Genomic DNA, 17,742 nt, shown 5'->3' with positions numbered 1-17,742 from the left:
GTAGATGGGCAAACAGAACAGTACAAGTGTAGGCCTACAACTACAGACGGAATTCCCTCCTCCCACTTCTTTGATAATCCGTACCCAGCACAACTCCTAGTCATGTATCTCTGTCTTGAGCAGTTATGGTGCAGATTCTGGGTTGCACCACCAGCAGAATGCCCAGTACAGCTCCCAGGCTGAACCGGTAGCAGCATGCCCAGCGTGGCTTATGGGCCGAGCAGCTGGTGGTAGGCAAGCCCAAAGCCTTGGGCTGTACAATGCCCAGGTTCAATGTGGTTCCCTGGCTGCCAGCAAGTTATCACAGAACCCCAGGCTGTTCAGCTCCTGCTGAAGGAACCACGACAGCTCCTCAGTGACATCACCACTGACCACCTGAAGTAGATGATTTAGCCCCCCCCCCCCAATGCATTTAATTTTTTTCAGGTTTTTCTGCAAACATAGGGAGTGTCCAAAGTTTGCTGGAAAAGTCTTCTTAGCATCCATGTGGCCCCCATCTATGGATTTACTCATCTGTAGATGGGAGCACACATTGATAATAGTGTACAGATGAACGCCAGGATCAAAGGAAAATATGAAGGGGTTGCATGTACAAATTAGTCAGTGGTGGGAAGGGTATATGAACGGAAATACCAGTCTGCAGGTTCACTTGTAATAATACGAAAGTTAAATTGGTTTACTGATTACATGTTTAATATTACTTTAATTATAATTATTATTACATAATTAGGTAATTAGTATTTTATATATCTTCAAGCCATTACTATATTATTAAGTTTTATAGAACTACCTGACTTTCTATTAAATATCACTGTCATCATAGTTATTAGAATTTAAGATGCAGAATTTAAGAGGCAATTTTTAAAATATATATTTTAGTTGAACACTATATTATTTGTTATCTTCTGTGCTTTTTTTTCTTTGTCTCCACAAATGTTGAAATCTTAATTATTATTACTGCATATATTTTATGTGTATACTATACAGCCTTTATTGCGATACAACCAAAAGCTCTTGTTACACTTTAAAAATGTAATTTTATTTTTTATGATGCACTTTTCTCTTCTGTATCTTTAAAATTTTTAGAAAAAATATTGAAAAATAATCATGGGGCTGCCACCCAAAAGGCCCTGTTCTTGTGTGTCCAACAGATAAGATTCTTTTTTTGGTGGGCCAGTCAAGAGGGCATCTCTCTGTGATCTTAATTTCTAGGCAAGAGCCTATGGGAGATGACAATCCTTCAGATACCCTGATCCCAAGCTATGTAGGGCTTTAAAGGTCAAAATTAGCACCTTGAACTGGGCTGGGGAACAGGCAGTAGCCAGGGGTGTCAGCTGTGGGGAGGAGAAGGGAAAGGAGATTGTAAGTCACTCTGAGATTCCTTTGGGTAATGGAGGGCGGGGTATAAATCCAATATCATCATCTTCTTTTTCTAATTACTTTAGTATTGGCATCACACGCTCCCAGTAACTGGCCCCTGCCAACAGTCTGACTATCACATTCTGCACTAGCTGCAGCTTCTGAAGCTCTTCATGGGTAGGCTGAAGCAGAGGACATGACAACGGTCCAGTCTACATGTAACACAGGCAAGGATAACTACAAAGGGAAGGAGGACAGATAGACTGAAAGGCAGAATTCAGCAGGGAGGTGCAGTTCCCAGAATGCATGGTATGGTCACTAACAGACATGAGCCTTAGCAGACTGCCCATGTACTAACAGTGCTGAACTGGTACACCCCTCAGAAAGCAATCCTAAGTAGGCCTATTCTGAATCCAGCTCAGCTCTCTTCAATGGGTCTTACTCATAGGAAAAATGTGGATGGCACTGCAAGTTCCTTTCCCAGGAGATACTACAAGGATGGATAGATGATGTTGGAGGATGGGAGTGGTTGAGCAACAGTAGAACCAACAGTAGAAACCAGGTCAGGCAGCCACATTTACTTATGGGACTCAATTATGGTCACAATAGTATTTCCCATGAGATGGAAAGTAGATCTTTTGGTCGCCTCACCAATGTGGGAATCCAAGGGAAAGCTTTACTAGGGGAGAGGACTTCACCATGATACCCGTTGGTATGTGGAGTTCCATAAGGGGCTATCCTCTCCCCAATGCTATTTAACATCTTTATGCACCCTCTTGCCCAGTTGGCACAGGATTATGGGTTTGGGTGTGACTACCAGTATGCTAATAACACCCAGCTCTATCTTTTGATGAGTGGCCAGCCCAAGAACATCTGACCAGGTGTTGGGGGCCATGGTTGGTAGGTTAAAACAGGGGAGGTTTAAACTAAATCCAACAAAGACAGAGGTCCTGTGGCTGGGCTGGGTGGGGACGGGGTGCCATTAACAGCTGGGATGTCCATCAAGAGTTTGGGAGTGATCTTGGATGCCTCCCTTTCAGTGGAAGCCCAAGTCACAAAGGTGTAAGCTGTGTTTTACCATCTTCATCAGGTTAAACAGTTGGCCCCATACCTGTCACCCTCTGACCCAGCCACAGCGATTCATGCAACAATCACCTCTAGGTTAAACTAGTGTAACTCAGTTTAGGGCTTTCCTTAAGGTTGATCTGGAAAATGCAACTGGTCCAAAATGGAAGGGTTTACACAGGGACACCCTTTGGAGCACATATCCAAGTGGTCCTCTGTCAGATGCACTGACTCCAGATTGAGGACTGGATCAAGTTCAAAGTTCTGGTCTTGACTTTCAAAGCTCTCAGTGGTCAGGAAACAACATACCTTCATGACCACCTTTTCTAATAATAATAATAATAAATTTTTATTTATACCCCGCCCTCCCCGCTGAGGCAGGCTCAGGGCAGCTTTTCTGATACTTCCCCCATAAAACATTACACTCAAGTAATCAAAATCTCCTGGTGGTGGTCCCCAGACTGAAGAGCATCTAATTGTCCTCAACCAGGTCTGGGTCCTTTTCAGTCCTGGCTCCAGTCTGGTGGAACACTCTTCCAGGAGAGATCAGGGCCCTGTGGGATCTGGTACAATTCCACAGGGCCTGCAAAACAGAGTTGTTCCGCCAGGCCTATGGTTGACAGCAGTTTTGAGCGCTTAGCTACAGCAAGTTTTGGCCTCCCCTCCTTTTTTTATCTTCCTTTCTCCCCCTAATCCCCTCCGTTTCATACTTTCTCTGTTCGTGTTTTATGCCACCTTAAATTGTATACTAATTGTTTCACTGATTTTGTTGTTATTTATTAACTTATCTTGCATTTTAGAAGGTTTTATTATATGGTTATAAATTGTTGTCACCCGATTTGAGCCAGTTTCAGGGAGAGTGGATTAGAAATCAAATGAAATAAAATAAAGATACCCATGCTTTTGGTTGTACCAACCGAGCATCCACAATCTAAGAACTGAACATTTCACTGCACTGATATGGCTGGAGGACCAAAGCAGGTGTATGGACTAGAGACACCAGATGATCCTGAAGATACAGGAAGGTATCTCCTAAATCCTAACATCAGTCAGGGGTGGAATTCTAGCAGGAGCTCCTTCGTATATTAGGCCACACACCCCTGATGTAGCCAATCCTCCAAGAGCTTACAAAAAAGAGCCTTGTAAGCTGTTGCAGGATTGGCTACATCAGGGAGTGTGGCCTAATATGCAAAGGAGCTCCTGCTAGAATTCCACCCCTGACATCAGTGATGACTTGCTAGTGTCTGAATTCAATGGAATTCTCAACAGATGCTTGGTCTTTCTGCATTTTTCCTTTATCAAAAAAAAAAGTGTTTGATAGTCACAGTTTAGTCAATTTGTATTGAACTCATATTTACTTTTAAAATGTTAAAAAGAGGGCTAGACTTGAAATTAAAATAATCCAGTGTATCTCACATAGGAAAGGTGTGGCTTCTCTTCCTTCTACCTCCAAGAGAGTAAAATGAGATAGGGCATGAGCCTATGCACCCTGACTCGGATGGGTCTGTTGAAATAGTTGGGAAAGCGTACCTGTGTATTTTGAAAGCAACCAGACAGAGTAGTGCTTCATTTTGACTGCATTGTACCATAGGGCTCACTGCATGTGTGATGCTGTCCCAGGTGGTTACCTGATCTCATCAGATCACAGAAAAGCTAAGCAAAGTCAGTGCTGGTTAGTACTTGGATGGGAGACCACAAAGGAAGTCCAGGGCTGCTATCCAGAGACAGGCAATGGCAAGCCACCTCTAAATGTCTCTGGTCTTAAAAACACTACAAGTCACTATAAGTCAACTGCGACTTGGCAGGCCCTTCCACCATTATGATTCTATGCAGCAATTAAAAAGTGCCATTTAATTCACTTGATTTGATCTTACTGCTGGTCAGAGCTTTTCCTAAAAAACAACAACAAGAACTCAATTGCATATTAGGCTACACCCTCAACATCACCTTTGTTTCACACAATGCTTTTTTGTAGAAGTAGCCCAGCAGGAACTCATTTGCATATTAGGCCACGCCCCTAACATCATCTTTGTTTCACAGGGCTTTTTGGTAGAGAACGCTCAGTATGAACTCATTTGCATATTAGTCCACACCCCCTGACATCACCATTGTTTCACACGGGGCTTTTTGTAGAAAAAGCCCAGCAGGAACTAATTTGCATATTAGGCCACACCCCCGACATCACCTTTGTTTCACACAGGGCTTTTTTGTAGAGAAAGCCCAGCAGGAACTAATTTGCATATTAGGCCACACCCCAACATCACCTTTGTTTCACGCAGGGGTGTTTTTAAGAGAAAGCCCAGCAGGGACTCATTTGCATATTAGGCCACACCCCCTGGCGCCAAGCCAGCCAGAACTGCATTCCTGTGAGTTCCTGCTCAAAAAAGCCCTGCTGCTGATTAAACATGCATAGGATCAGGTTGTAAAATACACTGGATCTATTAACTCTGAAACGGAAAAGGAGGAGAATGCTCACATGAAGGGGGACATGGGCCAGCATTTGAGACTGCAAGTCACGTCCAGTCACCAAACCACCTGGGACAGCATCACACATGCAGTGAGCCCTATGGTACAATGCAGTCAAAATGAAGCACTACTCTGTCTGGTTGCTTTCAAAACACACAGGTACACTTTCCCAACTATTTCAACAGACCCAGCAGTATTCATCTTGGGGTGGACTGTGCTTTAAAGGCATTAATTGTAAGAATACTTTCCTGAGAGTAAGTCCCATTGAATAAAATGAAGTTTACTTCAAAGTAGAACTGCTCACACTTGCTCCCCCAAGTCTCCTAGAAATGAGAATTTATTTATTTTTATTTACTGTATCCAGGCCTTGAATTCAGCAGCTCACAGGAGCACAGCTCCTGAACCTTTCTGAAGGTTCCTCCCCACTCACCTAGTCCACTGAATAGTAGGTGCAGCTGCATAACAATCCCTAGATTAGGAAAATGGGCAGCCAGCCAGCCACCAGAGGTTTTGCCACACCCCCAGCAGCCCTCATTAACCCCTGGAGAAGCCCATTACACCCTTTCTCCACTTCTTATGTGATTTTGGGCAGCAGATGGCTTGCTGGCCTTTTGACTGTTGGGGAGGGTGGCCAAGGAGAGCCACAGGTGAGTGAGGCCTCCTTGGGCTGGCTGGATCCCTAGCCAGTCCAAGCAGGTCTCACTCGCCCGGGCCTCTCCTTTCTTGCATCTGTTGCTTTTGGCTGGTGGGGTGGTGGTGGCATATGCTAATGAGTTATGCTAATGAGCCCCACCACCTGTTTTTCTACAAAATGACCCCTATATCCCACCTCCCCCACCTTCCAAAAAATGGAACTCAAAGCGGTTTACATTGTTCTCTGTTTTATCCTGACAACAACCCCATGGGGTATGTTAGGCTCAGAGTGTGACAGGCCCAAAGTTGCCCAGCAAGCTTCCACGGCATGAGTGGGGATTTCCTATTCTTACACTTTCATCGCCATGCCATGCTGGCTCTCTATTGCACTTATGCTTCCGGGAGAGCAATTCACATTGAAGCCTACCCCTGGACAGATGAGACCTTTGCCAATGCAATGAAGAGAAGTGAAATGTGATCCCCGAGTAGCTTATTTATTTAAAAGCAGAAAGGCACCAGAGGTCCTAAATGTTAAACCAAAAGTCTAGTGGACTGTGACTTTTACTGAATGCCAGAAGAACAATTTATAATTTATTCACTTAAGTCTCAGGCTGACAAGCAGCCTTTCAGAAAACTTGTACGCATCAACTACCACCCAAAGTCTTTTCAATACTTTCCGAAGACAAGAAGTGGAATGACCTACAAAAAAAAATGCTTTATCCTACATGTTGCAATTGCCAAGGGCAGGCAGCTGGCATGTGCAGCAATCTCAAGTGGGCCATAAGCATTATAGTTTAGTGAATTGGCCCTCAGTCTCTGCTTAAAATGGCAATCACAGCAGCAATCACAGTTAAAATCCTTAAATTATTTCCCATTATATTTGTTTGAATGACTTTTCTGGGGGTAAAAGAGGAAAATTGCAGCCACCTCCTGGTTATTTAGCCATTGTCATCAGCTACCCCAATCACACTTCCAGCCACGCTTTCCTCCATTGCAAAGGCATAAACACACACAAATACAACAAGCCAGAGAAATTACTCTTGCGTGTACAGAGCTTAACTCAAACCCATTAAAAAAAGATTTAAAGCTTCCTGAGACTTGGGAAGAAAAATCTCTGCCAAAGGATGTTCCCATTTTTATTCCAGCTGTGTTTTCATTAGTCTGAATCATTCTGTACTTATCATCCAACACAGCATGCTTTTGGTGAGGTTTAGGGATGCGTCCTAGTAACACATATCTACAGTTTATCTTCGTATCTGCATAGTTGCAAAATGTGTAAGTTTGTGTACACCTGAGTGTTATTTAAAAAACTCTGCCTCCATTGAAGCTTTTCTTTTTTTGGTGGGGGGGAGGGCAGTAGGAAAACAGAAGACCTGTTTAATGGTCTTTGGAAAACTGAGACTCTTGCTGTTCTATCTTCCCCTGAAATGTGTCCAGATGGAGTCTGTTTACTTGGTAGTTAATGAGAATGGAAGGAAATGTAGTGATAAAATATTAAAAACCTTTCCTTACTCCTAGTATCGTCCACTTTAATCTTATGCAAAAAAAAAAAGCTTCACTTTAGCAAACCCACAAAGCATAATGCCATTACCTTTCAAACAAGAAGAGACTGTTCAGCAAAATGCAATTTTTAGGACTTCAGGTGGTTTGGGCAAGGAAAAGAAACCCATGCTTTCCACTCAGAAAAATGGAATAGCCTTCTGATGTAAAATTTCAATTCCTTGATATTCACAGCACAGAAGTCATAATGATAATTAGTAGCAATGTAACCCACAGTCCTGTCTACTGCCTTCTGAAATTAAGCAATGCTGTGAAACAAGCCCACCTAGACGTCACATCCATTCCACTTGCAAGATGTTCCCTGGGACTGACCACTGCTAGAACAAGACTGCTGGGCAAGAAGTATCGCAACACCACAATTAAATTTTATCTTATTGCTTGTGATCTGAATTCTTGAGCAAACCATACTATGCTATTAAGTTAAGTAAAAATCGACAGAAGACTGCAGGTAGATTGCTCCACGTATGCCAATGGTCCACTGCAGCATCAGTTGATGACTTTCATGAGAAAACCAGTTAAACATTTATCACCAAAGATGAAACTTTCCTATAATTAAATGTCAATTCAAGCAGGTTATCAAAATGGAAATGGTTAGAAGAAGAATTGCAAATTTATACCCCGCCCTTCTCTCTGAATCAGAGACTCAGAGCGGCTTACAATCTCCTACTCCCCCCACAACAGACACCCTGTGAGGTGGGTAGGGTTGAGAGGGCTCTCATAGCAGGTGCCCTTTCAAGGACAACTCCTATGAGAGCTATGGCTGACCCAAGGCCATTCCAGCAGCTGGAAGTGGAGGAGTGCGGAATCAAACCCGTTTCTCCCAGATTAGAGTCCACACACTTAACCACTACACCAAACTGGTTACACATTCAAGTACGGATGATCGACATTAGTGAATAGTCAGCATGTATGAAATCAGTCATTTGAGCACTTCGAAGGAGGAAAGCTGGTCTAGATGATGTAAAAAACCAACAAACATCTCTCCCAAAACAACAACAAACATCCTTCCCAAAGCCACATTTGCCCCCCTCCCAGATATTTACCACCTAGATCCAAAATATGTACCTGTTGTATCTGAATGTTAAGCGCTAAGATTAGGTACTATTTCAAACAAAAAGGGATAAAACTTTAGAAACCGTTAGAGAATCCTCATCTGTTCCCACCAGCAGAGACATTCTCACAATCAAAATGAAATGGAATTTTCATATAGTTGGCAGTAACTGGTAATAACGTTCAGGCTTTTCTTTTTAACCCCAGAGACATCAGCAAATTTCTCCTCCTTTGCAACATGCATGTGTACGAGCTTAAATAAATTTAGCAAAATCGCTTCCCCTCACCACCACACTGAGGCATACAAGTATCTGAAAGCTCTGGATGCCCTAATACCATGTTCTAAAAAGTAGAAATTCATTCCTGGAACTTGGGAAAAGAGTAAGTTGTGAGTGTGTAAAGTGCCATCATGTCACAGCTAATTTACGGCAACTCCAGCAAGGTGCTTTCAAGTCAAGTGAAAAGCAGAGGCGGTTTGCCATTGTGTTTCTCTGCGGAGTCTTCCTTAGTGGTCTTCCCTTCCAAGTACCCACCCTCCCTAGGTTCCCAGATCAGGCTATATCATGCCACCTTCTCTCCTAACAAGGAGCAAATTACTTCATAGCAACCCACACTGTCTTACGGACTAACTTTCAAAATTGCTGGGAACCAAAGCTACCGAGTTATATCTGTCCTACTGGTAGGAAACCCAGAAGCTGGGAGTTGTTAGAAAGAAACGGGTGGATTAGAAAAGTCTTTTACCTGACCCAGAAGAGCTCTTCTTGTGCCTTTAGAAGAAACCCTTCCTCCTGATCTCCATGTGAGGAAGTTCAGTTTTAGGAGGAAGGCACAATGCACATGCATTCAATGATCCCACATCACCATCATGATTCTTATTATTATTCTTCATATTATCATGCTGCAATGCGATTGCTGAACCTTGCAAACCAAAGCACTTTTTCTCCTTCCTTTATACCAGGGGTGGCCAAACTGTGGCTCTTCCACACACATTGTGTGGCTCTTGAAGCACCCACTGCCCCATCAGTCAGCTTGGAGAAGACATTTCTCTCTCTTTAAATCACTTCTCCAAGCCAGCTGGCACTTATTGGAGAATGTATTTAAAGTTGCTTTCTTTTCACCTCTCCCCCACATCTGTTTGCTTTCCTCCCTCCCTTCCTGTCTTGTGGCTCTCAAACATCTGACATTTATCCTATGTGGCTCTTATGTAAAACAAGTTTGGCCACCCCTGCTTTATACCTTTCCTTTAGATGAAACCCTTCCTCCTGACCTCTATGTGACCAAGTTCAGTTCTGGGGGGAAGGCACAAGGCACATGCATTCAAGGACTCCACATCAACATCATCATTTTTACTATTCCTATTATGATGCTGCAACGTGTTTGCTGAACCTTGCAAGCCAAAACCCTTTCTCTCCATTCTTTATACCTTTCCTTTGGAGGAAACCCTTCCTCTATGTGAGGAAGTTCAGCTCTGGGGAGAAGGCACAAGGCACATGCATTCAATGATCCCACATCACCATCATCATTCTCACTATTCCTATTATGATGCTGCAACGCGACGGCTGAACCTTGCAAGCCAAAGCCCGTTCTCTCCTTCCTCCCCTACCCGCGGCCAACCGAGAAGGAGAGCAGAGCGGGACCTACTGTAGAAGATGTACTCTGTGTAGCTGCTCCAGACCTTGTCGTCCCGGTACTGGTTGACGAAGGCGGCGGTGCCGGTGGAGTTGCAGGCGACCATGTGGAAGCCGGCTTCGGAGAGGCGGTCGAAGGCCTGCTCGAGGTAAGTGAACTTCAGGTAGAAGCGGGAGGTGTACTTCTCGGGCGGGCGGGCCGGGTCGCGGCTCTCGTTGAGGGTCTCGCCGAAGATCTCCTTGGCCAGGGCGATCCTGCCGCACACCATGATGCGGGGCACCCGTCGGAACTTGGCGTCGCTCTGGCCGTCCCTGGCGGCGGCGGCGTAGGAGCCGCGGTAGCCGACGGTGATGAAGCCGGCGCGCTTCTCGCGGGGCTGCAGGAGGAGGAGCTCGCCGCCGCCGGGCGAGTCGGCCTCCTCCAGGTCGCTCTGGCAGCCCTCGTCGTGCAGCGAGCCCCGCTTGGCCCCCCTGGGCGCCAGCAGCTTGACCAGGTCGGCCAGCTGGAAGAACTCGGCCTCGCGCAGGAGGCGCTCCTTCTCGGGGAAGTGCTCGGGCAGCGCCAGCTGCTTGTCGCGCAGGTAGTCCAGCACGTACCTGAAGAGGAAGCCGTCGCGGTCGATGAAGAAGCGCGCCCGGCTGTCCCGCGGCAACTCCCGCGGGGCGCTCCGGCGGGGCGCGAACATGTGCGCCAGGGTGCTGTCCGGCACGCTGAGCAGCGTCGAGTGCTTGGTCACGTACACCTGCCCGCCCACGTTCAGCTCCACCACCTCCGGGAAGGCGCCGCAGCCCCCCTCCGCCGGCGACGACACCATGTCGCTGATGGGCAGGATGGTGGCGCCGCCGCTGCCCTCCTTCAGCGCCATGGCCGCCGCCGAGCCACTTTGCCTGGCGAGGACGAGCCCGGCGCCCGGAAAAAAGCCGACGGGACAGCAGGCGCCGCCGCCGCCTCCTCCTCCTCCTCAGGCTGCGCCCTTGTCAGCCGCGCGCACAGCCCCTCGCGCCTGCCTGCCTCGCCCAGCCCGCCTAGCCACGTGCGCCTTCGCCCCGCGCTCTCTCTCGCCCCCCTCAGGCCGGCTTAGGGGGGCGCTGCTGGCCGCTCTGCGGCGCCTTCGGGATTTGGCGGGGTTTTCTGGCTTGACGCGCCCTTCCTGTCCGAGGCAACTCCGCGCGGGACTGTTCTTCGCCTCAGGTTAGCCGCGCCCAGGGCGCTTTTTTTGGTTTAAAAAAAAAGCCCAGCAGGGACTTATTTGCGTATGAGACCACCCCCCTTGGCGCCAAGCCAGCCGGAACTGCGTTCCTGCGCGTTCCTGCGCAAGAAAAGCCCTGGCCAAAGCGGCCCCATTCTCCCTCCTCGAGGCGCAAGTGCGCCGGAGAAGCCTTCTCTCGCTGCCGTCGCCTTAGCGCTCCGTACTTGGGTCTCCCGCTCAGCCGCAGAGCGCTCCTCCCACTTCGCTGCCCCGCCCCCCGGAGGGCCAGCCGGCCTCCTCGCTGCCCGCCTCTCGCCAGTTGCTCCTCTGCTCTGCTCTCCTCGCTCGGGGGCCGCCGCACAGCGGTGGAGGGAGGGCTGGTGCGTGCAGCCCGCCTCTGCCACAGTCCCGCCGAGCAACTTCCCCACCTCGAGCCGCAGCGAGAGACGCGCTGACGTCAAGGTCGGCTGGCTAGGAGCCCGAGGCGAGCGGCTGCCCGCTGCCGTGCAAGGGCGCCGAGAATGGCGCGAGGGACGCCCTGCCCCAAAAGTAGAGGCCAGCGGGGGAAAGTTCGTAGACGCTGAAGCCGGCAACGAGGGTCCCGGAGGCGGGTGCTGCAGCTTGCGCTAAAACGTCCTTACTCTGGAGCGCTACTGAATTCAAGAACACTTTGGGGAGGGAGGTAGAGCTCAGCGCTAGAGCATCTGCTTGGGAAGCAGAAGGTCCCAGGTTCGATCCCCGGCACCTCCAACTAAAAAGGGTCCAGGCAAATAGGCGTGAAAAACCTCAGCTTGAGACCCTGGAGAGCCGCTGCCAGTCTGAGGAGACAATACTGACTTTGATGGACCGAGGGTCTGATTCAGTAGAAGGCAGCTTCAGATGTTCATATGTTTGGGGAGGGATGGTGGCTCAGTGGTAGAGCATCTGCTTGGTAAGCAGAACTTCCCAGGTCCAATCCCCGGCATCTCCAACTAAAAAGGGTCCAGGCAAATAGGTGTGAAAAACCTCAGCTTGAGACCTTGGGGAGCTGCTGCCAGTCTGAGTAGACAATACTAACTTTGATGGACTGAGGGTCTGATTCAGTAGAAGGCAGCTTCAGATGTTCATATGTTTGGGGAGGGATGGTGGCTCAGTGGTAAGCATCTGCTTGGTAAGCAGAACGTCCCAGGTCCAATCCCCAGCATCTCCAACTAAAAAGGGTCCAGGCAAATAGGTGTGAAAAACCTCAGCTTGAGACCCCGGAGAGCCGCTGCCAGTCTGAGGAGACAATACTGACTTCGATGGACCGAGGGTCTGATTCAGTAGAAGGCAGCTTCAGATGTTCATATATGTTCATACTTCTTCCCATGTAAGCACGTCTCATAGCAAGGCAGGCACCCCCTCTCCAATTCCAATCGACTGATTTTACCCCACGGATGTTTGATTTAGGGAGGGGGGGGTGTCCAGTGGGAAAGTTCCTGGCAAAGGAAAGGTTAATTACACCCTCCTGCTGTCCTCCTAAGAGCTCTGTGGCGCAGAGTGTTAAAGCTGCAGTAGTGCAGTCCTAAGCCCTGCTTGCGACCTGAGTTCGAGAGTTCGATCCCAGTGGAAGCTGGGTTCAGATAGCCGGCTCGAGGTTGACTCAGCCTTCCATCCTTCCAAGGTTGGTAAAATGAGGACCCAGCTTGCTGGGGGAAAAGTGTAGGTGACTGGGGAAGGCAATGGCAAACTACCCTGTAAAAAGTCTGCTTTGAAAACTTTGTGAAAGTCATCCCAGAGTCGGAAATGACTGTTGCTTGCACAGGGGACTTCCTTTACCTTTTTGCCGTCCTCCTTCCTTTGGTGCTCATTGCCTGCTTCTGATGGTGCCTTGCGTGAGATCTAGGGATTGCAATACATGTAGTTAGCTTTTTGCCTCTGGAAGACGTTGGGCCAGGGCTTTTGAATTCGGAGGTGCACAGGCCTTGGCATGCAAGCGCATCCTACACATGGCTACCACAACCCACCTGTGCCTTTTCCTGTTGGGTGCACGAATGCTTTCTTGCTCCCGGCCACATTTCATGATGTTTGAAGGATGCACAGAGTGGGAGGGAATCCTCAGGACCGAGGACAGCCCAGATGCAGAAGCCTGAATTGTTGAGCCTCGTGAGTTTAATTTTGGAGCTGTGCTTCAAAAAAGAGAGAGAGATGTTGCCTGGTAGTGCTTCTGTGGCAGAACAGTCTCCTTTACCAGCCGATTGTTTAGTAAATCTCACTTTACAGTAATTGGAGGTATTGAAAATGGTGGCATAAGCAAAGGTGGTGGTTGAAGTTGGAATTGCACTCTGAGCATTCACACCCATTTCCCTTCTGTATTCCATTCAACAAGCCCTGACCTGGATAGCCCAGCCTAGCCTAATCTCAGAAGCTAAGCAGGGCTGACTTTGACTAGTATTTGGAATACCTGCCGCCACCTAGTAGTGCATGATTGATTGATTGATTGATTGGATTTATATCCCGCCCTCCCCGCCAGAGCAGGCTTAGGGCAGCTCACAACACTAAAAACATTTACAATTCCAAATTTCGACAGTTAAAACATTAAATAATTAAAAGAGATTGAGAAAATGTTGGTGCTAGTGTCATTAGTTTCCCCAATGTCTTCCAGTATCTTCAGCCCTCTCGGATATCCTCATATACTAACACCATTTCAACTGAAGGCGAGTCGAAACAGAGTTGTCTTACAGGCCTTGCGGAACTGGGCAAGGTCCCGCAAGGCTCTTACTTCTTCCGGGAGTTGGTTCCACCAATAGGGGGCCACAATAGAGAAGGCTCTCTCTCTGGTAGTCTTCAAGCTCACCTCCCTTGGCCCGGGGATCACTGACAGATTCTGTGTCCTAATGCTAAAGGAGCTAGAACTTCTGACCACTGGTCAGTCTTAGGATCCCCTGACTATTCTAGACACAATGCTATATGACAGTTATTAATTACTAGGAATAGGGCCCGTTGTGAGGGAGAATACAATGGGCTCTAGAATGAGGCTCTGGGTACTGCTCATATATATAGGATTATTCAACAAGGAAGATTCATTTTACATCTCTCCTACACAGTTAAAAGAACTGGTTCTCAATTATGTTGTAGTGACCTCCTAAATGTACACACCATATTTTATAATAATTACATAATGCTCAAGTAAGAGAGTGTTACTGTGTGTTTTGTATCATCCCTTAGTACCTTAGAAACAGAGATTGGGGATTGAATAGAAGCTTGAAATGTAGGCATGTGTCTTTGTAACAGCATTTTTTTATTCTGATAACTTATTCATTGAGGCAGAGATCACATTTACAGTATATTCCTACATTTCTGCTTCCCTTCCTGAAAATGGGATTGGATCTTCAAATAGAAATTGTGTCATAAGCAAAGCATACCAAATTTCATTGTGGTATCTCAATACTCAAGGGAGATATTGCAATACAGAGCATTATTACATGTGTCCTACCCCCTTTGAACATTGGTGTGTGTGGGGGGTTGAGTTAGTGCTCAAATAGGAAACACAAAACTGGTCCTTTTAGAATTTTAATATTCTCATCTGATTTTTCACATAGAATAACTTTAGCTTTGATTCAGTTCCAGATATCTTGCAAATGTCTTCAGCTTCAGAGAGCCAGTTTGGTGTAGTGGTTAAGTGCGTGGACTCTAATCTGGGAGAAACAAGTTTGATTCCCCACTTCTCCGCATGTAGCTGCTGGGTGACTTTGGGCCAGCAGCAGTTCTCTCAAAGCTGTTCTTCCAAGAGCGGTCCTCTCAGAGCTCTCTCAGCCCCACCTACTTCTCTCCTCTCCTTCTTCTTTATCCAAGGTATCTTCCATCCTATCTAGTACATTTTTAATAGCATGTTTACTCCAAGGAACTTGGGGCAGTATACGTGGTTCTACCTTCATTTTCTCCTGACAACAGCCGTGTGAGGTAGCTTAGATGGAGAAAATTACTAGTCTAACAAGTTTCATGGCAGAATGGGGATTTGAACCCAGATTTAATACACACAAGAAGTGGTCTTCTGAATCAGTCAAAAATGTGAATGTCAGGGGAGGGCTTTGACTGCTGTACCCTGTCATTGATATGACAGGGCAACTGGTTGGCCACTGTGTGAAACAGGATGCTGGCCTAGATGGGCTGTCTGATTGCTTGACGACTATACCACACTTGATCTTTCTGCAGCTCTCCTGGCTATCTGTCTGTCTTGATTCTGGACATATTCATTCTTATATTCTGAGACAGTAGCTGGTTAATCCAGTGGTAAAGCATTTCTTTTTTGAAAGGACATAAACTACTCCTGTTCTCTTTTGCATGAGGTGAAGTACTTTATTGCTGAAATAACTGCTGAATTCCAAAAAACTACTGGTAGGGGAGGCACAAATGCATCCTTGGTCGATAATACATGAGTCCTTCAAACAACTGCAGCAGTTTCCCAGATCCAAATCCTACACTGTAAACACTGAACATTGGCTGTGTACATAGACAGGAGTGAGCATCTGAGGTACAAGGTAGGAGTCAAGTGGCACCTTTAAGACCAACAAAGTTTTATTCAGAATGTAGGATTTTGTGTGTGCATGCACACTTCTTCAGACAAGAAATCAGGTACAATGAGCAGAGCTACATATAGCTGGTAGGCAGTGGTTTAGAATGCAAAATGGTACAAAATTAAAACCCAATGACAGAATAGTAAAATTAACAAATTGAGCAAACCTTTGATCTGGGTAACATGAGCGTGAGAAACCAATAAAACAGTATTATTATTTATTTATTTGATTTATATCCCGCCCTACCCCACCAAGGCGGGCTCAGTAAAATGTCAAAATGTGAGAATGTCTGTTAATCACTCTATTGTTATAAGCCGCCTTGAGCCTGCTTTGGCAGGGAGGCGGGATATAAATTAAAAATTATTATTATTATTAAAATGAGGGCATTTCTTTCTCAGAAGTTTTTCCCATCCAACTAATTTACCTTTTAACATGTAACATACATATAGTTTGCCATTAGAAGAAAAATACATTAAAATATAGTGGAAGTTGGGTTTAGTATATGTAATGAGATAAACAGCCAATATCCCGTATTTGAGTATGTCAATATAGTTAAAAGAGAAATACATTGGATAGTGATGCTCTTGTCTAGCTAATTTACTTTTTAACATGTAAACATCATTCTAGTTTGTCGTTAGAAAAAAAGAAAAATAGAATACAATAAAATATAGTGAAAACGGGTTAAGTATATGTAATGAGATAAAAAAACAATATCCCTGTTCAGTTCTGGGGAGGTGTTTGTTCCAAGTTTCATAACAATTTGTAATTCAGCAATTTCTCTCTCCATTCTGTTCTTGAAGTTCCTTTGCAGTAAAACAGCTAATTTAAGGTCACCCATTGAACGCTCTGGAAAGTTAAAGTGTTCTCCCACAGGTTTCTCAGTTCTGTAATTCCTGATGTCAGATCTGAGGTACATGAGAGAACTTTTGTTACTGCTCATGTGTGTATTTTAAGTGAAATGCTAAAGACTGTTTCTTGGATTGGGAATACTTTGGAATAGGGGCCACAGTGAAATCCTAATGTAAATTCATTTTGTATGTATTCAATGCTTTTTTTAAAAAAAAAATGTTTACTCCCAACTTCCTGCTGCTAAACTCCATGTGATACAAACAAGTGAATCTTTATTATCCCAAGAATTCCATGAGGGAGGTCAGGCTGAGTGATTGGCCCAGGGCTTTTTTTGCATATTAGGCCACACCCCTGACATCACCATTGTTTCACACAGGGCTTTTTGGGTGGGACACGCTCAGCAGAGACTAATTTGCATATTAGGCCACACCCCCTGACACCAAGCCAGCCAGAACTATGTTCCTGCTCAAAAAAAGCCCTGGATTGGTCCACGATCACCAAGGGAGCATCACACCCAGTAATCTCTGTTCTGTGTCCAATAAACCAAAGAATGCTCAAGTGTTATTGATAGAAAGAGTTCAATGACACCATTATTAGGCATGATATGGGGATCTGCTCAGTAGAACTTTTTTATTGTCAAAAGAAGTGCTTTGGGATGAAAATAACATAAAACATATACAGGTGTTGCCAAGAACATTTGCATATGCAAAGCAACAGAAAGCAATGACTTTTCTACCCAGTAGAGTTCTGCATCGAAGCAACATAATCAGGATGTAAAGCTGGTACATCTTCACCTTGCAAGGTGCTGCATCTAAAAGCAGCCATCTCCCAAATGCATCATAAGGATAAATGAATGATCACAGTGGAATACATGAGTAAGGTTAAGGGTGAAAAGCTCCACAGAGCACACTAATAAGCTAACATATGTAAATGCGGGACTTGGTGGTGTTCTACTCATAATTATGTAAATACAGTTTCACTATCAAGGACACGGTTAGCAATAGGAGGATATTAGTATTAGAAAACATGAATGGGAAAAAGCAAAATTGGGAAATTTGTAGTAGCAGATTTGCCCTATTTGTTATCGTTTTATTTCATTTAGAAAAACTTAGATGCTGTCTCCCCAGAAGCCTTGACACAGCTCACAAGTAAAATAACAATACCAAAATTATTATGCAAAAACACACACATGCCAAAACAAGCCATTAAAAATAAGCCAGAATCATAACAACCAGCTTGAAATACAGAGATGTGTACAGAAATATCCTCAAAACAGCTTTCTGGCAAGAAACAGACCATAAACACTAATGCCCCTTTGTTAAATAAAAGTAAATGCTGGTGCCTGAAAGTTAAGTAAGAACCAGGTGAGCCTCAACCGGCAGGGGCACTCCAAATGCACGGTGTCAC

At 45.8% G+C, this 17,742-nt stretch overlaps 1 protein-coding gene across 1 annotated transcript in view; it reads right to left on the bottom strand.

Annotated features, from left to right (window-relative positions):
• Positions 1-10,627, bottom strand: part of KCTD8 (potassium channel tetramerization domain containing 8) — a 113,659-nt gene extending 103,032 nt beyond the window's left edge. Inside the window, exon 1 of the mRNA XM_060246318.1 lies at positions 9,775-10,627. Coding sequence (XP_060102301.1) covers positions 9,775-10,627 — 853 coding nt within the window. The remainder of the gene's footprint in view (positions 1-9,774) is intronic.
• Positions 10,628-17,742: the final 7,115 nt, after the last annotated feature.

The sequence above is a fragment of the Heteronotia binoei genome, chromosome 9 (assembly GCF_032191835.1).
Source record: "Heteronotia binoei isolate CCM8104 ecotype False Entrance Well chromosome 9, APGP_CSIRO_Hbin_v1, whole genome shotgun sequence".
In the NCBI taxonomy this organism is placed as follows: domain Eukaryota; kingdom Metazoa; phylum Chordata; class Lepidosauria; order Squamata; family Gekkonidae; genus Heteronotia; species Heteronotia binoei.
This window is presented reverse-complemented; position numbering and strand designations above follow the sequence as displayed.